The sequence below is a fragment of the Ziziphus jujuba genome, chromosome 4 (assembly GCF_031755915.1).
Source record: "Ziziphus jujuba cultivar Dongzao chromosome 4, ASM3175591v1".
In the NCBI taxonomy this organism is placed as follows: domain Eukaryota; kingdom Viridiplantae; phylum Streptophyta; class Magnoliopsida; order Rosales; family Rhamnaceae; genus Ziziphus; species Ziziphus jujuba.
Genome location: NC_083382.1, coordinates 26,942,241 through 26,963,085, shown reverse-complemented (window position 1 = coordinate 26,963,085; position 20,845 = coordinate 26,942,241). Strand labels below are relative to the sequence as shown.

At 33.3% G+C, this 20,845-nt stretch overlaps 4 protein-coding genes across 4 annotated transcripts; 1 reads left to right on the top strand and 3 right to left on the bottom strand.

Moving 5' to 3' along the window:
* Window positions 1-439: 439 nt before the first annotated feature.
* Window positions 440-3,771, bottom strand: LOC107416544 (uncharacterized). The gene is made up of 6 exons (XM_016025046.4): window positions 3,445-3,771; window positions 3,211-3,343; window positions 2,668-2,771; window positions 2,370-2,541; window positions 2,160-2,291; window positions 440-2,073 (listed from the first exon to the last, which is right to left on the bottom strand). Exons 1-6 carry the CDS (start codon window positions 3,483-3,485, stop codon window positions 622-624), a joined length of 2,034 nt encoding a protein of 677 aa, XP_015880532.3. The 5' UTR covers window positions 3,486-3,771; the 3' UTR covers window positions 440-621.
* Window positions 3,772-7,982: 4,211 nt separating this feature from the next.
* LOC107416534 (uncharacterized protein At4g04980) lies at window positions 7,983-10,192 on the bottom strand. The gene is made up of 5 exons (XM_025072927.3): window positions 9,328-10,192; window positions 9,079-9,244; window positions 8,818-8,982; window positions 8,561-8,713; window positions 7,983-8,452 (listed from the first exon to the last, which is right to left on the bottom strand). The coding sequence occupies exons 1-5, from the start codon at window positions 10,158-10,160 to the stop codon at window positions 8,252-8,254; spliced, it is 1,518 nt and encodes a 505-aa protein (XP_024928695.3). The 5' UTR covers window positions 10,161-10,192; the 3' UTR covers window positions 7,983-8,251.
* Window positions 10,193-12,527: 2,335 nt separating this feature from the next.
* Window positions 12,528-13,268, bottom strand: LOC107416546 (NDR1/HIN1-like protein 6). The gene has a single exon (XM_016025048.3). The coding sequence runs from the start codon at window positions 13,266-13,268 to the stop codon at window positions 12,528-12,530; it is 741 nt and encodes a 246-aa protein (XP_015880534.1).
* A 4,476-nt stretch (window positions 13,269-17,744) lies between these two features.
* On the top strand, window positions 17,745-18,894 carry LOC107416533 (protein EPIDERMAL PATTERNING FACTOR 1). The gene is made up of 2 exons (XM_016025035.4): window positions 17,745-18,386; window positions 18,596-18,894. Exons 1-2 carry the CDS (start codon window positions 18,293-18,295, stop codon window positions 18,868-18,870), a joined length of 369 nt encoding a protein of 122 aa, XP_015880521.4. The 5' UTR covers window positions 17,745-18,292; the 3' UTR covers window positions 18,871-18,894.
* Window positions 18,895-20,845: the final 1,951 nt, after the last annotated feature.

Genomic DNA, 20,845 nt, shown 5'->3' with positions numbered 1-20,845 from the left:
ATTTTACTGATAGATAAAAATACAAAAAAATTACCTCCTTTTACATTTCTCATACCAACTTTTTTCATGTTTTTTATGTCTCGTCCATTCGTTGGAATCCTAGACTGTCGGAGAAAGAAGGTAATTGGTGAAGTGGGTTGAACAAGAAAAGTGGAAATTTTTTTATTTTATTTTTGGGGTGAATAAGAAAAGTGGAAAATTAGGTGAAAGAAAGATTCTTTTAAGTACTTATAATTGTTGTTTTCGGATTTCCCCAACCAAAAAATTAAAAAAAAGAAGGAAGAAGTTCTTTTCGGATTTTTGGGTATTCGTTTTTGCCCTACAAAACCCAAACTTCCAAATCATTTGGAAGCCCAATAAACCTTCACCCCTAACATGGACCTTTGGCTTAATACAAGGTTTCAGCTCTAAGGCAATGCCACAGCAAAATTTGGCCGTCTACAAAATTTGGTGGGATATACATCGAGCAAACAAATTGTAGTACAAAAGGGTAAAAGAATACCCATGCCATTCCATAACTCCAATAGAGAGCTCTAAAGTAAGAAACCAATCAAAAAATGGACCCAAAATATAAAAAAAAAGTATCTACAAGTATCTACTAGATGTGGAGACATGACTTTTCTACTGTGCTAAAGTTGCTGCTCTGTTGCAATTCGGATGCTTATTCTGCGTATTCTCTTTCTTGAGAGCCATAAATCTTGCAGCTATATCATCGTAATCCGGCAACTTCGGGTGGACATGGTTGGGATTACGAAAGACACATGAACTAGATCTTTGCATGTCGTCTCTGTGTTTGTTTTTGGGCCTCTCAGGGGGCATTGTCATGGTTCTCAAGTAAGGTGGCACTGTGTCAGGTGGCACTGTGTCTTTTCTTGTCCAAGAAGTATTCACCTTTGGGCAAGGAGAAGAGAGAGGACTCTCTTGGGAGCCAAACTCATCAGTTTTTCCATTCAGGTTTTTCATTTGTATGTTAGGTTGGTGATCTGGGTAGGTGAAAACATCATACATCATAGCTCCATTGTCATAGCTTCTTCTCCTTGGTTCCTCAGACCATTTCGTTCCCTTGTTCAGTTCTGCATTCCAAAAGCTTCGATTTTTGCAATGGCTAGAGCAAATGCTTTTCTTGTCATGATTATGTGTTGGGAATTCCATCACAGTTGTGTTCATTTTCTTTTGTCTCCCTGATGGAACTTCATAATCAGTATTCTCATCACCAGCACATATATAACATGGTCTTTCCAAGCTGCAGTTGGATGATCCTATCAGATTAAATCCGCGGTGAGGAGATACAAAGGCATTCCTCATTTCCATAAAGCAAGGTTGCTTTGGTTTCCTTGGCTCATAATATTGTTGTTCACTTTCCTCTGTTGAAAATCTCTTCTGTTGCTTTCTCTGCTTCTGAGATTTATGCTTGAGAGCTGCAGTGCTACTCTTCCATGGTGGCTGGCTGTAGTAACTGATGCATTCGATATCCTTCATGCTTTGATTTTCATGAGACACCGATCTCCTCCTCGGTCTTTTTCCCGACCCGTTGCCACCTCTTTTCGAACTTCTTGAGCTTGACTTCTCACTGGATGATTCACAATTCTCCCTTTTAGTTAGAATAGATGATTTGAATTTGAAAAGCCTTTGGTCCTGAGAGTTTTCATCTTTTTTTGTTGGGGATTGAAATTCTTCTATGTCATCCAGATAAACGACAGTTTCCTCAGGGAACTGTGCCAAACTTTCCGAAGATGATGCCGCAATCATTCTCTCTTCCTGATTGTTTTTGCACAGGCTATATACATTTTGAGAGTCCAGTTCAGCATAGTTCTCTGCTTCCTGCTCCTCATTATGCACTGAAGACTCCGACACAGTTGGTAGAGCTTGCTGAACCATTGAAGAAGAAATAGCAGGAGTACTGATCATTTTAGAGTCTCCGAAGTTTGTCAAAACTGGTGATGAATCAACAAATATGATTTTTCTTTCTATCTCGAAATTTTTAGCTTTGGTTTCAGATCTTTCGGCTCTGTCATAATAAGTTCCTACATTTGTATTTGGTGTATGATCTCCACCATTTTCCTTTGCCTGCAGCTGCTTGGACAGGACATGAACTTAATTCGGTACAAAAGAAAGTGTCATAAAATTTGTTCTGCCAAATTGATAGAGTATACAGATACCTGTTGCTGCCAGTCAGAATAGTATTCAAGTGCCAGAATCTCTGGTCGGAGACAGTAATCACTAGCTATTTCATTGACCAGCCTTTGCTTCATGTCATCGGATACCAACTTCGGTGAGAGTTTCTCTTTTACCTGTAGTTTTATTAACATTAAACAGAAATCCTTGAAATACATATTGTCTGAAAATGTAACAACTAAAAATTGACAAACCTGACGGTTAACGAGATTCCCTGGAAGTAATTCAACAGCAACCATAGCAAATCTCTGACCATAACGTTCTTCGAAGAGTTTCCGAATCACTCGAAGCTCAGGTAGTTCTCCACATCTTGCAGAAGCAAATATAAGACTAGAAACTGCTTCGTTTACATCATTCGGACAGTCCCTGAAACACATCAAATTATAAACACCACCCTGTTATCTTTGGAAAAAACAAAAAAAAAAAAAAAAGCAGATAATTTGATGAATATAGGTGGGCGAAGGAATTTGTTCATAGAATACAAGCCATTACTTATGTCTTCGGATATAAGAAAGATGAAGGAGGATGAATTCACAAAAATGGCCCAACAATTCATATACTTGAACAATGTTTTCATCCGCAACCAGCTGCTCAACCTGAAATGAGTTAAAAAGTTACTTTTGAGATACAAGATCGTTATCAGAAAAAGGTAAATTATTTTTTGGTAAAAATTGCAATATCATAGAAGCCTGTCAAAGAAACCCATTTCATAAAACATGAAAAAAAGGAAAGGGCATTAAAATTTTTTATAAAAAAACTTTAATATCCCCTGTTCTTATTAAAGAATTCTAACCTCCATCGTTAGGTCAGAAAAAGACCATGTCTTCTAAAGTAAAGGTAGTTATCGTGGGGAAAAGAAATTCTGGTCCACCAAATCCCTTTTTCAACTCCAATTAATTAAAAGAAGTTAATTTAAACTAATAAAAAATTTGAAACCCCAGGGGTTAAAATAAACAGAGGACAAAAACAGGGGATTTATTAAATCGAGAAAAAAGGAAAATGATTTCTTCAAGGGATTTGGAACTGAGAGCATACCCGATTGAAAGCAATGTTTTCATGGCCATTTTTTATGAGCTCAGCCATGTCTTCCCGTAATTGCCTGATAATCGTACTCCTTTTGTTCTTCAGCAACTTGAGCCGGCAATGGACCTGTTTGATCAATTTCTTACTACACAACAAACCAGAAACAGGTCTTAAAAGTGAAACCAAAAAAATAATTAGCAAAAAAAAAAAAAAAAAAAAAAAAAGGCAACTTGTAAAAATCTTTACCATTTGGAAGCCTTTCGCCAACCAAACAAGATGTCAAACATGTTTGAAATATCAGTCGGATGTGGAAGAAGAACCAAGTAAAAGGTACAAACACAGCAAAAGAAAACCCTTTTATGTTAGTGGTTGAACAATTAATTTTCTTTGGATTAGATAGAGAGAAGAAAGGCATTGAAGAATCTGTGTTAACATCATGGAGGGGGTGTTTGGAGTGATGGAAAAAGGAGGAGAAGTTGTCTAAGAGAGAGATTGAGAGATAGAGAGAGTGGGAGTATAAGTAGCAGCACGAAAGTTGAGTTTACCTTTTAGAGGGAGTTATATTTAGGAGGAGTGGGTTTGAACAAAATATAAATAATAATAAAAAAAAGAGAGTGGGAAAGAGAGAGAGGAAAGAGTTCAGGTCTCGTTGGATAAAAACTACTCCCCTCCCCACCACACAGGCATTTGGGACACTTGTCAAGTTGCTGTAAGAACCCCCATTCCATCTAAATTAACATGGCTTTTGAAATTTCATTTTGGACAAAAGTCAGTCTTCCTGATTGAGACCCAACATATCTTTTTTTTTTTTTTTTTTTTTCTCTTCAGGAAAATCAAAATTTTATACCTTTTTTCTTTCACACGATTGTATCGACATAAAGAGAATAAAGAAAAATTAAGAACATAAATTTCTAGTTCATTGGTTTACTATAGGATGAATATGATTGCTACCCAATTGCATAATTGGGCATTTATAAATAAACAAAATGATTATTTTAATTTACTTTTGTGTTTTTTTAAAAGAAACTGAAAAAGCATATATTTAACTTTCAAAATAATAAAAAATACTTTATATAAATATATATATATATATATATTTTTCCTAAAAAAACAAACAAAATGCCTTCTAGTAGTACTATAGCCATAAGACCGTAGTTCTGCACCATACGGTATTGTGGTATAGGATTATTCATGATAATAACAAAACTTGCCAAGACTCAACTTTCGAACCCGCATATATGAAAGTTGAATAGTCTCTTCCCGTTGAGCTACCATTTTTTATGATAAAAAAATACTTCATATTGTATTTAACAAAAAAAAATATAAAATCATTAAAAAGTAATTTTAATATTGAAAAATCACAAATTAATAATTCTAAAAAAAATATCAAATAAATAAATTTTAAAATCATTTGAATCACTTCTCAACAAATCCTACAACGCCAAATAGTTATTTCATCTACATGAGTAATGTGCTGAGTACATTTATTTTACAGCAATGATGGTGGTATTCAAACCCTAAGTCTTTTTACGATCAGTGTAAAATCAATTGCTTTATCAACCCATTTTGTTAGCTAATCCAATTCCAATAACTGCCTTTTGCTAACCTTGAATATCTGGGTTTTAACATCACAACCAAGACACTTGTAATTCTGTAAAAGAGACATGATTGTACCGAACCGAACCTTAAAACTCACGCACTGACAATAATAAAAAAAAAAAGACCCCTACATCCTCTCTCCTCGTCAGATGAAAAGTGAAATTAAAAAAAATATGGAGGTCGAGGAAACAAAAGGCTGCATGGTTGTCATGTTTTTTTAGTCAAAGGAATAGGTAATCAAATCCACCTTTCTTTCTTTCTTTCTTTCTGCGTCTCTCTCACATATAATTGGGCTGGTGACCAGCCTCACTTATTATAACGACCAGCCTCTCTTATTATTATTATTATTATTATTATTTTCAATCAAGTGTTAGCAAAGCACGCAATGGCTTTATTTTATTTATTTATGTTTTTTGGGGAAATAAGGGTTTGTGGTACCACGTTTGTGGTGAAAATGGGCTTGGGGTGTTTGATATAGGCACCAAGGCATATAGGCAAGCAGTGGTCTAATGATGATGATTCAAAACACACAAAGTGACTCTCTCTCTGCCTCAAAGACTCCCAACAGTTTCATTCTACAATGTTTCTTCTTGAGATTGGCATAAGAAACTTGGTAATCATTGGACCACGCTCCCACTGGCCTACCCAATTCTTCCCCTCTTTTTATTATTATTGTTATTGAGTGAAAGAAAAGTCATTAGGTATTTATATTTATATCTTAATATGTCTATGTTGAAAATTAAATGGGAAAAAAAAAAAAAAGGGTGACCTATACGCAACGATATTCTTTTATTCTTTACATGAATGAATTGAATGCTTGTGTCGTTTTTTTTTTTTTTTTTTTTTTAAGATAGGTAAAATATGTGATAGAAACCATATATTTGTTTATTTAATACTTGTATATATACAAAAGCATACTAGACTTATGAAAGGAGCTATATATATTAAAAAAAAAAAAAAAATCCTTCCCTATCTAATTGCTCTTATGTATAAAACTTGGTATCAACCTGACGAGGTTTCCAAGTTGTGTATTCTTACCTATAAAAGCAAAATAAAAGAAGAAAGAAAAAACTTCCTATCCGATAACATAGAAAGCATTCAGTTTGTGCACATATATAGTGCACCTTAATGCTTTTGAAAATTCTTAAAATATAGAGTCAAAAGAGTACTATTATTTTTTTTTTCAGCAAAAATAAAAATAAAAATAAAAGAGTACTATTATTATTATTATTATTAATATTATTTTGATATCAAACTCTTGGCTTTAACACTAAATTGTACTGCCAAAAAAAGAAAAAAAAAAAAAAGGGGAAGAAAGAAATAATACCAAGATTTGATGTGGTTTGGTCAAATTGTAAATTACATCTCCACAAGATATAAAATCCAGAGGACTACATTTTTCATATAATATTCTCTTGCTTGTAATCCAAGAACTAATACCTCTATTTATGGATTTGGACTATGGAAAATATGTTATAAAAGAAATAATTAATTGTATTTAATATGAATGATTAAGAAAATACTGGAGCTCATTCATGAAGATTTACTGTGTAGAACTTTGAATTCTGAAATTCCAATATTGCAAATCTTCAATAATAATGTTGTCTAGCTAGGTTGCAACTTGCAAACATAACATTATAGATTTAGAAACCTGGATGATAGCACGTTAAAAAAACTATTTTTTTTCAAAAGTTTACATTAATGAGGATAATCATTTTTTTTTTATTTTTTTATAACACTCTCTCACGCATAAGCTTGGCCCCTTTGGACTCATCCTGAGCCTCTAATTATATGTGTTTTTACATTTTTTGTTTGATAGAGTTGTTAGAGTTTCAAACTCATAACTGTTTGGATGGTAAACTTTGAAACTAAGTTAAATTACTATTTCTAACATATAAAAAAAGTATGAAACCTTAGAATAGCAGCGATAAAAAAAAAGAAAGAAGAAGAAAAAGAGAGAATTCGTTACTATGTATTTCTTATTTTCAATAAAATGGAAGCAAGACTTACTGTTTACAGAGCTGAAGGATCCTTAATCGACCCGAACGGCCGTACAAAAAAATTGACAATCACCTATTTGTATACCCCACTTGTCTAACATGAAACTAAATCTCTGTTACAACAACTATAATGACTCTAATAATTAAGGATTAATATTTAAACAGGTATGGAGCTTGTTCTGCTTAATCATTCATTTGTGCAATTAATGGCTTTGGAACCCAAATATTAGTCATGTCGCAGTTAGGTTAGGTTCCTTCTAGGCTACCAACTAATAACTATTAATAAAAAATTATTCATCTTTGTTACAAATATTATTAATTAATTTTTTTTTTTTCAATTTTCAATATTGTTATTCTCCATATCATACATTTTAGTTCTTCATTCACATCAAACTTGTAGCGAAGTTCAATGGATTTTCATCAGCTTGACATTTATCGCAGGCTATCTTTCCAGTCAGTCAACGCCCAGCAGAGCCTAGTTATGTGACATGACACCTATGTTGACGTGCCCAGTTAGTGATTTAGCCCATGAGGTCAGACTTACTGAAACCCTTTGACATATTTAAAAATTTTTAATGTAACATTGAACTACCCCGATCACTAATCATTCTTATATCCCAATATAAATAAATAAAATTTCAATTTATAGGTGTCTTTTGGTAATATAGTTTTTATTTTTTGAATTTTATTTCTTTATCTTTATCTTGTGTCAATTTTACTTATGTCTTAATGTTAGTTAATTTTATAAGACATATAAAAGAAATATAAACTTAAAGGAGAGAAAAATAAAATAAAAAACTAAAACAATTTGAAATTGTGCTCAATTTGGGTTTTTTTTTTTTTTTAATATACTTTAACCTCGTAATTAATTAAGATATTTAATAAATTTTAACTATCACTATCACTAGACTAGAGAAAACATTTGACGTAAAAAAATTACATAAAATTAAGTTAAAGAAAAAACTAAAATTAAAAATTAAAAATCAGTCATGCTAGGACGGGCACCTCATTTTATCCAACACATCAAATGGGTTTCACAGAAATGGGCTTTTGTGCAGGCCTGGCCCATGAACATCTAACAAAGTTTTGTTCATAGCAATGATAAATTGGAACATATATAAGAACAAAATAAATCAGTGGAAGTAAAATTGTACTCCCAATATGTCATATTTTTACAACCCCTCAAAAGAAAAAAAAAAAAAGAGTCATTTTACAAATCCTGATTATGAAGGCAAGGTTTTTAATTGGAAGATAATACCACATTTAGACTGTCACAAAAGCACTCTGCTTTCAAAAGAGTTTTGTGTACTCGCTGTCTGCAATATGCTTTGCTGTCATAAATTACCTGAAAACAGAGGGTCCTGAGTTTGTACGGGTACATATGGAGATTGCTCTATTGTTTTCTAAATGGAGCATAAGCTGAATTGAGCTTAATAATCATACTGGCATCATGATTAGTGTTGAGGACCAGTCTCTATTTCATGTGCTAATTCTTTTGTCAACATTTCAGCTCGATCGTCTTGTCCACCTGCAAAACTATAGACACGAAATGCAAGCTGAAAAGCCCTCCATAGCATTTTTACATGGTTTGCTTGGCCTTCAGTTTTTGACACACTTTCTGCATTTTCCATTGCTGCTTTAGCCCTTCTCTTTTCCTATAATTTATGCATGTAGCATAAACCGTTTATGCATGTTTTGAACAGATTTCATAAATAATACAAGTAGAGAATCCAAGTTTAGGCAATGATATTAACTAACAGTACCTCAAGTGCCAGCTCCATGCAGCTAGAAGAAACATCTACCATAGATTCCTTAACTTTAAGCAAAATGTTGAAGTCAAAATCGATTTTGTGGCTTCGGAATCGTTTTGAATCTTCATCTTTGCTTCTTTCCAATGAATCAACATCGCCCTTTATCTGTGTTCAAAGAAAATCATTGAATGAAAATGGTGAAAAATGGATTGGTGTTCATGGTAGTAAATGGAGAGAATTTCCTATGTTCCTTTTTGATGAGTTTTTACCTTGTTGAAATAGGACTCAACCTTGTCAAGAAGCAGGCCTAAAGGAGGTGCTATTTTCCAGTTTTCCAAGGTAGTAATTATTCCTTCCAATTTTGTGTACAATGCTGCTGCAGTCCTTAATGATTCCAGCTTCTTGGTTGGAAAATCTTCAAACCTTGCCAGCACCTGAAATTTTCCCAAGAAACAAATCTAAAGATTTCAAAAAGCAAAACTTAGGAACTCCATTAGAATTTAATTGGACGTTGTTTAATGGGGTGTGACCTGCGTCTCATCTGTAAGTTTCTCCAAATGTTGCTCCACATACTTATGAAATCTGATAAGCTCAGCCATGTCTTTTGTTTGGAATGAATTCATGGCAGCTTTAATCTCCATGATTGATTTTAAATGCTTCACAACATCTTCCTCAATCTGTTGGAAGTATGCAGATCTAAGAACACAAAAAGAATCTGAATTAAAATAAGAAAACATAAATCTTCTTGTTCAAAGACTGCAGCATTTACAGCAACAAACCGTTTTGTCATTTCTGCTAATGCGTCAGCCATTCCCTGTCTTCCACCAGCAGATCCACTAACATGAGATTTTTTTCCGTGCGAGTGTTTACCACTTAAGCTAGAGCCTTCCACTTTCCCTTTAAGAATCCTATACAAGGCTCCCATGTGGGATGATCTCTTTAGTTTGTTATTTACTTTCTTCGGACGCAAGAGCTTTGAAACTCCCATAGGAGGAGGAGGAGGTGGTGTGCCAATCTTTTTCATAGGCATGCTTGGCAGTGCTGATCCTTTATGAGCTGGAATGCATGAAGGAGAAGGAGATGATTGTGAAGCAGTTGAAGGAGGACTATCTAATAGTACCATTGGTGGCAGAGGTGGGGGTGGTACTGCTGCTGCTGCAGGCCTTGTTATATTTACCTTTACATTTGAATCAAAACCTGGAAACTTCGGCAAATTTTCTGCAGCTTTAGTGTCTTCTTTCCCTTCTGGTGACTGATCTTCAGAACCGTTTTGGATTGTTCTGTTTGACTCGTGATCATTTGTCCCTTGCTGAGGATGAGATACGTTGAAAGCGAAATACTTCATCTCATTTGTCTTCAAATTCCCAAGTGACTGAAGTCTGAGAGGCAAAAGAAGTTGTGGAGAATAAGATATGTTTGAAATTTCGCCAAGTTTCATGGCAAAAGAAGTCATCTGGGGAGGAACTGAAATTGTAGTATTTGGTGAAGGGCAGGTCATTCTTTTGTCTGAATAAGACTCAATCAATGTATCTCCTATGGTGGAGTCTTGTATCCTCCCATCATTGTTGTTGGTTTCATCTTCATCCATCACGTTGAAAATTTCCTTTGCCATATCAGTTATGTATTTAAGCTCTTCCAACACTAATCTCCCTTCAATAAAACAAGTTCATATATTTATCAGTTCCAATTTTAAATAATCAACAGTACGTTTTTGTACCAATAACATTCTACAGGAACAAGGACATAAACATATATATATATATATATAGTTACCAAGTTGCTCCAAACTGATGTTGTTGAAGCATTCTTTGGAATCCTGTCTCAAATTGCTTATACTCTTGTGATTCTTGGCCCATGAATCTCCAATACAATTTAGAGCCTTGTAAAGGAGAACTAATCCCTATATTATCATGTTTTTTGGCAATTAGTTTTACATATTTTATCATGCAGTTAGGACTAACAATTGAATGACTTATCTTTGACATTTTTATTGGACCTGATCTATTGAAAATTTTTCCAATATTTCTGGGGTTTGGTTGTAAGAAAAAACATTTGGGTACAAATTGTGGAGATCCTCTACAGTTCCCATCACCAGCTGCAAAAGACCAATATGCATATAAGAAATTATTAGTCAGAGGGATTGAAATTAGGAACTTTTATGGCACTTCTATCAAGTAAATTAATTCAATGATGATGAAGTAGGTACCTCATGGATGGGACTTGAACCATTACAAGGAGGAAGATCAATAATGTCCCTAAAGGTGAGTGTCTTCTTCCGGAGCTCCATCATCAACATCAAATTTCCTGCCCATCCGCTTGAATTCTCTGTCTTCATGCCTACCATTACTTCCCCTGCATTCTTAGGTACATCTGAGCTTGATACCTGCAAGATTAATTAACCACTCTTTTGACTTCAAGGATGATGATCATCATATAAATATATGTATATATATATATATATAGATAACAAAAATATTTATCTATTAAGCCGCACCATTGGAAGAAATATCCTATGAATTGCATGTAATGGGATGCTAGGCTCCCAACAGAAAATTTATATTATGTCCTTTTTTTTGAGAGTGATAGCTAATTTTCCAAGAAAAATTAAAAAGTGTGTATACATACCTGAACGATGGTGGAAGTGAAAGGGGACATTGACAAATTTGCTGCAGTAGATAATCTAGTTGCCATCTCTAAATTTGAAATACTTGTATTTATTAAACTTTGTTGAAATGTACAAAGGGATTCCTAAGGGAAACTAAGAAAGAAAAAAAAAAATGACATGACAGAAAAGGAAAAAAGGAAAAAAATAGGTGAGACTAATTCAAAAAGGTTTGCAGAAAATCTATATACATATTATGCAATACAAAGGTAGAAGAGGGATATAGCAGCAGCAGCAGTGCCTAGATAACGTCCTCCTTTCTCCTTAAACAAGCTCCAGACCGCGTAAATGCACCTGTACTTTGAGTAAATTTGTTGCAGATCTGTTCCACACTCTACAATGGCTATGCAATATATAACATCCCATTCCTAAGAATTAGGAACTGAGGGGTCCAAGATTTGCCACTCTGTTTGTAACATATAAACTAAGATTTGGGTGAGGTTGGATAAAATAACCGCTAAATGATCATTTCCAAGGCCCAGAGAACATTATTATATGCATTAGACTTAGTTAGTTATCAACGCACACCAAATCCAGCAATACCATAACTAATGCATACTAACTGATTTAAATACAATGGATGATGCAGAGATGGTAGTCATAGAAAATCTTATGACCACCCATTTTTTTTTCTTTTTCAAAAAAAAAAAAATGTAAAAGTTAGTCTTATAGAACCTTCATGGTGCTGATTTTGTATTATTCTTTAATTGTTTTGAAGTCATGCAGAATACAAATTATTTGCTATACTGATTACGTACGCCTAACTTAAAAATCAATTGCTTGCTATATATCAGCCTATCTACGAATAATACTGCATCTAAAAGTACATTAAGAGATTCATTTTGACGCAATTTTCAAATTTATTGTTTATCAAATCAGCGATAAGGTCCTATAATAAGAACAGTAATGTGAGAGGGCCTAGCTACATAAACTATCTTCTGCATTATTATTATTTTCAATATAATTGCTCTTTAGTTTTCAAGGATGAAATTTGAATAATTTTTTCTCTATTCCTACATACTTTTTGTTTTTTTGGGTGAATATTCCAACAAACTATTAATGGCCATGCAATATTCCATATAGCCACTGCCAAAATCACCATGACCCTCACAAGCCCTTGCAATGCAAACAAATTTAACAACTCAATTAAAAAGCCACGACTATGAATATATACATATCATAAAACTTTGTACAATTTTTTTTTTTTAATCTTTTTTATGTACTAAAATATACAAAAATGAATTTTGTCTGGCACCCTACAAAAATTTTTAAACAAACAACGAATTAATTTGCACCATGATAAATAAAACGTTCAATTCAATCGATGGGATCAAGATGATATCCATCCAATCCAAAAGTATAAGTGAATTTACTCGACAAAATATTCGGTTTCTTGTTCGGATCCAAACTATCCAAAACCAACGAACAATTGGCAAACACATTGACCTGTCTCAATTTCAACCTTCCAAGAACCACACCAACCGGAACCTTCACTTTAACAACCAACGGAATCTTCCCGTTACGGCGGTTCTCCGTCAGAGCCTCTTGAAGACCAGACCCGAACTCGCTCTTCCCGTTCAACACAACTTTGATGACCGTATTATTCTTCTCGGATTGATGGAAACCCGGAAACTTACCCGAGCAGAGGTTGGTACCAGAATACATAACAATTACATAGTTATCACCTCCATATCTGAAAGCGATGCGCTCGTTGGGATTGTTGGCTCTGACATTGACGTCGAACTGCGCGTTGAGGCTGTAATCGGATTGAACATTGAAAGCTTCGACGTTGAAGCTGTCGATGCTGTAGTTGGGCATCTTGGGCTGGTAAATCACGTAGATAGCGACCGTGATTGCGGCGGTTAGGATGAGGAGGAAGAAAAGCCAGCAATAGCAGCAGCAAATGCAGTTGAGGCAGCAGCTTCCGCCGTCGCCCGAGCTGCGTCGTCCGTACGAGCTGTACCGGGAAACGTTCCGGCGATAAGGCGGTGGACGGAGGCTACCTTGATCCTTGTTGAGCATGACATAGTTTTGTTGTGGGTATGGACCGGGATTCATGGTGGAAAATGGTGGTGGAAGAGTGGAGAGTTTAGTGGGCGAATGGGAAGCCCATTAGAAACAGAGGATAAAAACAGAGCCCTCTGTTGTTTTTTAGTAATAAAAATGAAATAGGCAAAAAAATTTCCACTGGTTAAGGACATAGTTACATTTTTTTTTTTTTTTTTGTGGATTTGGAGGAAAATAGGCTTTTGTATCAGACCACCTTTTGTGGGTTTCAAACTCTCTTTCTATATGTGCCTTTAATTTCATCTAGATTATCTGCTTCAGCTGCATGCCCACATTAGCATTCACTTTTTTAAATCTCTCTCTCTCTCTCTCTCTCTCTGTGTTATTGGACAGAAAAATGAGTTAATTTGATTTTGAATTTCTAATGCAGCTATTAATTAAATTTTAAGTTTGTCTAATGCGAATCAGTAGAAATGCAAATGTGGGTGAGAACCCATCTATTACCATCCAATCATCAAGATTAGGTGTTAAGAAATCGACTGTCCGCAAAATAGCAAAATCATGAGAATCATATTATATCACTAGGCCACATTTTCAGAATTTAGACTTTGTTTGGCACAAATTCATTAAAGTTGATATAATAATATGGGAAAAAAAATGCCCTTTTGCTGTTTTAAAGAAAAAGAAATACAAAAAAAGAAAAAAAAAAAAAAAGAAAAGAAAAACCATAAATAGCTGCAGTATATGAACAAAAATAACATCAAACTAATAATATATAGAGTGGACTAGTGGCTTAGCTATTTTCCTAGAACATTATTGTGGATTTTAATTATTTCAAATTTTTTTTTCCACGATACCCAAAAATAGGAAAGAATTTTTGGAGAACATTTAGCAAAGTGAAATTGTGACCACATATTGAAGCTTCCTAAAGCAAAACTCACTGCCTAATTAGCATACAATCCCTTAGCAGGCGGAGCCGGAGAAGAAACACGGACAGCTGAAGGAGAATCACAAGAAGATCTTAAGAAACAAGAAACAGAGCCGATTCTCAACAACGACACGATGGAAACCACAGCTTTCTTAACCTTCAATACCAACTTCTTGCTGCCGCTGTTGGGTTCCGAGCAAGACCACGAGGAACGGCGTCGTATTGTGTCAACGGGGGCCAACTTATAAGATTTGAGAAAGATTTGGCGTTGCTTTGCTCTGTGCAGTCTATAACTTGAAGAAAAAGCTCTCATTCCATTACCATAATGACGATGATGATGATGATGATGGGTTTCTTTCTCACGCTTTGAAAACGTTCTCACTCTTCCATGGTTTCTCTCCAACTCCTCGTAACCGTCGTTGAATCTCCGGCGGCTGCTGAGGGATAAAGTGGTGTTGCGAACCAGGGCGTTCATTGCCTAGCTTTTGCCAACACCTTTTACACTCTAAAAGTAGTTTGACAATTTTTGGGTTGCTTTTTTAGGAATACATATAGAGTTTTTTTTTTTTTTTTTGCATTTTCATTTTTATATATTTATTTGTTTGTTTGTTTTTGACTGAAGGTTGACTATTATTTGTTTTGTAGTTTGTATTTCCTCCTTGGCGTGCGGGTTACAGAACGTAATGTTTTTGAAGTTTGAACAGTCAAAAGCTGAAACAGTCAAGTACGTCATAAAGAGTAAGCCATTGCGATTAGGAAAAGAACATAGAGAACTTCATGTGTAATATTTATTTTTATATTAATTTGAAGCTCTTCATGGATGAACATGAGACTCTAATATTATATTTAGTCAGCATTTGTTTAAAATTGTTTAATTGGTATCTTTGAAAAGAAATGCTTAAGACAAAAGTACCCCCAAAAAAAAAAAGAAAAAAAGAAAAAAAAGTAGCTAACAATGAACTTTTGGGCAAAATTTTGTATTCATTTGCTATTTGAATGGGGACAAAAAGGCTATCAATTCTCATTCTGTGGACCCCGAAACTCAAATGGATTATGTTATCTGCCCTACAAGACGAGGATGTTAGGTGAGAACTATAAACGCTGTGACATAATACTAAACCAAGGCTGTGAAGATTTATGTGTGGCCCAAAAAAAAAAAAAAAAAATTGTGGGCAAAAATTGGAGGTGTAAAATATTATTAAAAAAAAAAAAAAGACTAATGAGATCAACATCGCTAATAAATACTATTTAAAATATTTAAATAAATTAATCAGTTGAATTGTCTTACACGTATTCATAGATAATAACAATGCTTATGCGTAACCTGTGCTGTTACTTTAAATTTCGAAGCTTCTGCAAATTGCCAATGTCGCACGCCAGTGCAGCAGTTTCTGGTCTGCTACCAAAAGAAAATGTGACAAAAACAGTTGCGTTATTTTAGGTGTGTGGTAATTTTATAACACTTTTTCGAAACATCCTAGTTATTGCTTGCTCAAGTTAAGGTTTTGTGTTTTTATTATTATTATTATTATTATTTTTTGTTCAAAGAAAAAGGTTTTTTTCTATTAATTTTATTTTTAAAAAAAAAATCTCAAAGGATAAAAATGTGTTCTATGGGGAGAAAATTTTCTATTAAGAATGTGTATCAAATTGGAATTCATATTGATACACATGATTAAAAACTGTTGAAATTCATATTGATGCACATGACCCAAAAAAAAAAATAGCATATATAACACAAAATCTTAATTATTTTAAAAAATTCATATCAACTTCTTTTATATTGCAAACATTGTTTAACTTCTATTATTTTTATTTTTATTATTATTATTATTATTATTATTATTTTATTTCTTTTTACTACTCTTCCACTTTTTCATTTTAGCTCATCCTTTGTCCCAAAAATCTTGAGATTTCTATTCACCCAACATTTGAAATCCTCTCATCCACACCAATTGCAAGATGGAGGTCTTTCCAACATCTCATTCATCCTTAGCAGAGTCTTTAATTCCTTTTGCATGCTCACATCTACTTCTCTGCCACTTTTTGCTTGCTAATTCATTTATTTTGTCAATATCTGAAAATCCATTGTTGAATGAATGTAGTCTTCCTTATCCATGAATGAAGAAGCATAAGAAATTGGGTTCCATTTTTTTCTTCTCTGCACACTACTAATTCGAGAGAGCTGAGCATAACCTTAAAGTCTTATTCATCTCATCCAACATCTTTCAGTATTCCTCTTGTGTATTCAAATTTCTTGTTCTCTCTATAACCAATAAATTTATGCTTTTTATAAGTTTATTTGTCAAAGAATTTTGCTTCTAAGAATGTAGAACTTGAAAACGAATTTGTACTAGTACAGGATCTCAATATGTTGACAAAAAATTGGAACATTAATGAAAAAGGGGCAGAAATTGAAAACCCTAAGTAGTGGAAATTAGGACTTCGCCTAAGATGATCTAGATGTTAGAGAGACTTCTATCTAGCGATTGGTGTGGATGAGAGAAGATTGATTATGAAGGGAATAGCATAAAGATTTGAGAACAAAGAATTTCAGGTTTTCTGAGCAGAAAAAAGGGCGTGGAGTGAAATATATATGGAAGAGGAGTAAAAAGAAATAAAAAAGTAAAATTAAAAAAAATAAAAATGGATAACAGATGTAAAAGGTGTTTGCAACATGGAGAAGCTGATATAAATTTTTTTGAAATGATTAGAATTTGATATATACATGACATTTTTTCATTAACAGTGTGCACCAACATGGATTCTATCTTGGTACATGTTGTGTATAGAAAAATTTCTCCTTATGGAGACTGCAGTTAAGGGTTGTGAAATTTTACTTTCAACCAACAATTAGAATTTATGCCCATATTTAGTGCCACAAAGTCTTAATAAAATCTTATTTTGCACTCGACAACTTCAAAGCAAAGACATTTAAAAAAAAAAAAAAAATGTGGACCAAAAAGAGAAAACGAAGAGCGCCACCTTTTTTTCGAAAAAAAAAAAATATATATATATATATATATATTTCCAATCAAAAAAAAAAAAAAAAGGAACAGCAGCCCTTGTTTTCTTTATCATAAAAATCCCATCCGTACATGATTTTCTTTTTCCTCTCCACTTTTCTTACAATTTCTTCGGGGTACGCCTCTGAAATCTGAATAGAGCAAACATGTAATTAAGTAATTCAACACACAACGGAAAATGAGTGGTCAAGGACTAAAGAACCCTCAATTATTCTCACATCAGCAAATTCAGAGACCTGCCCTATGAAAATCCTAAGCGCTATAGGCTTATGGTCCACCTATTCAAGCTATTCTCTACCTTTTTAGCTCAATTGGTAACTGGGTTTAGCCCGATCAATTTTACTGGTGCTGATTTAATAATTTCTATTTCCATGAATATGTAGTGTGTATTAGTGGTACTGAACCATTGCAGCAGACTCAAAAACATTTAAGAAAGAAAAACATTGATATATTACAGAAGAGGGTCCATGAAGAGTAATAGTTGAGCTTACGGCTCAAGTACATAGTAGCAAACATGAAGCATTAATGGCAGTCACAGGCAGAGACTCAGTAGCCAAAATTTATTAGCTTAAAATTTTATTTTATTTTCTTTTTGTTTATTGGCTTTAAAATTAGATGCCCAATTTCGATTAGCATTTATGGCTATGTATGGTAGAGGCAAATGTCTCGGTCAGAGTTTCACGTAAAAGAAGCACTTTGAATTTGCAGTAAATTCTTTCTCCCACCACCACCATTATCATCATGATCATCATCATCATCATCATCACCCTTCTTCTATGGAACCTGAAAAAAGGCAAGGTTGAGACCTGTGACTTGTATTTGTGAGCAATCGTAACCTTTGTTTTTCTGTTTCACCACCATCTCTTTCATGTGAAAGATCATATTCTCATTATCAGACTTAATGCATGTTCACATACTCTTGCCTGTGATTCGCTTCAATATTACAATAAACATTCCTTCTTCTTCCTCTCTGTTCCTCACTAGTCTTTACTCCTTTAAATATTCGTCTTTCTTCTCCATCTTCTTTACACCATTAAAGCTCTCTCCGTCTCTGTCTCTGTTCGTTTGGTTGTAATCATTCTCTTAGAGGAAACCAAGCTACAATCAACCCAAAAAACAAAATGAAGGGTTCCACTTGTGTTGCTGCAATCTTTATACTTTTCCTTTTATTTCCAGCTTCCATGTCCACAAGGAACTTAGGCAGGGCTCGCTCACGTACCTCTCTCTCTCTCTCTCTCTCTCTCTCTCTCTATGTCTCTTTCTCTGCATAATCGTTGGGAAAATATTTTCTTAGCCAAGTCTTAATTTTTTGTCTCCTGACTTTTTTTTTTTTTTTTTTTTGTAATCTGTATTTTTTTTTTTTTTTTTTTGAAAAAAAAGGTATCTAATATTTGATTGTTTTTATGCATTTTTTTCTTAACCAGGTCATCACAGGCATGTAAAGAAAAGTGGGGGAACAGCGGTTAATAATAAACCAAATTTGTATTTGGAAAGAAAGGCAATAATGGATCAGAGAAGGAAACCAGATACACTTGAAGTAGCAGGGTCGAGCTTGCCAGATTGTTCGCATGCATGTGGTTCATGCTCACCATGTAGATTAGTGATGGTTAGCTTCGTTTGTGCATCGCTTGAAGAGGCTGAGACTTGTCCTATTGCTTACAAATGCATGTGTAAAAACAAGTCTTATCCTATTCCTTAAATAAATTACTAATCTTATTTCAAATTTAGTCCTCACAATATTGTAACATAGTAGCCTTGGCCCTTAATCTCTATTTTGGTGTGCAATCAGAGGATTCTCTAATTAGTTTATTATAGTAGCTTAACAAAGTTTATGGATTTTACTGTGATTTTCAAATTCTTTTATGATAGAAATTTTGGTTAATTACCAAACTCCACCTTTCAATTTTAAGCTGTAGTAAGAAATTCCACAACTGTGGGTTTGACCCTTTCGTAAATATATATAAGCAAAGAGGACTAACGTAAGCCCCAAAAAAAAAAAAGAAAAAAAAAAGGAAAAAAAAAAAAAAAAAAAAAAAAAACACCCTTGGGCTCCATGGCAAGCCATTTGAGTTGGGATTATACAAGTCAAAATATGTTAAAGAGACAAAGGGCAACAGAAATGGATATATATTAAAAATGTGGATGTGTGTGTAAAATTATTTTTTGTGCATTTGGAATTTACCCGGAAGACAAGAACAAACTCAAACTGAATTGAATGAAATGCATCCCGTAAAGTATGTTTAACGCCTGTGCACACCTAATTACGAAAATGTGTAAATTAAATACTCCATTGCTGGTGTCCCACCAAACAGGACAATTGTATGTCTTTGGGCCGACTGATCTACTAAATTGGGCCAACCTCTTTTGAAGACGAATCAAGGGTATGATCAGAAATTGAGCTAATTGTTTTGCCTATATATATATATATATATACACATATAAATTTATATATATATATATATAAGAAAATTATGCGGATGATCCGTATTCATCCGTATACAAATCACATCAAAATTGATATATGTATATATATAATGTATACAAAAAAATCGATATTTTCTTTTTCAAAAAGCGATAAAAAGCTCTATACACAACATACACAACAAAATTGATATTTTTCTTTTTCAAAAGCAATAAAAAACTTCGATTTTGATGTGATCTGTATAGCAAAACTACTATATATATATATATATATATTTTTTTTTTTCCCAAAAAGAAAGTAATTTTCCTCTTTTTCTTGTTTAATGCTTCTTTCATGTACCATCTTTTACATATTCACAGTATGGAAATAAAGGAGAAGAAGTCCACTCATAAGTAAATTTCATATAGGGTACTGATTAATCCTAAACTAGGTGTGTCTATTTTACATTCCACTACAACATTTTCATCATTATTGTATTTTATTTTACCTATCAAGTTGAATTCAAAGCATTCTAATTTTAATCCCGTATTATCAGCCAAGATGAACTTGAATATTCTCTTAATTTTGGTGCTATCAATTTCTTTTTATATTTTAAATTAGGCCATTATTAGACAACTAACTCATTTCTCTTTGACTCAACACAAATATTAAGATTTCAAAAAGTATAATATGCAGTAGCATCTTTTCCAATTAACATTCCTAGTTCCATCAAAGTGGGGATGGTAAAAATCTCCAATTAATCTAATCTCCAAGTAGATCCACCTTTAATGGGGTGGAAATTTCTTCATTAAATGTTGAACGGAGAAAGATTGCTTGTGTGTCAAGGATCAAACAGAGAAGGAGATTGTACTTCCCACCTCATATGTGTATATATATATATATATATATAATTATATTTAAATTATATATATATATATAGGGATATTCTATGATGCTGATCGTTTATATACGGATCGCATAAAAAATTGATATTTTTTAAAAAAAAATATCGATTTTCGATATTTTTTTTTTTAAACGTTTGACTTTTGGTGCAAACGGTCCATACCGCAAAACTATTTATATATATTTTTATATTTTATTCTATTCTAAATATACATATTTATATTTTTTTATAAAATTATTTCATAAATATTACACTTATATAATATATTTATATCATTTATAATATGTTATAATATGTTTGTAAAACATATATATTTTATTTAAAAATATATTTTTAAATTGATTTTTTTTTTTTTGGTTTTTTTGCTTT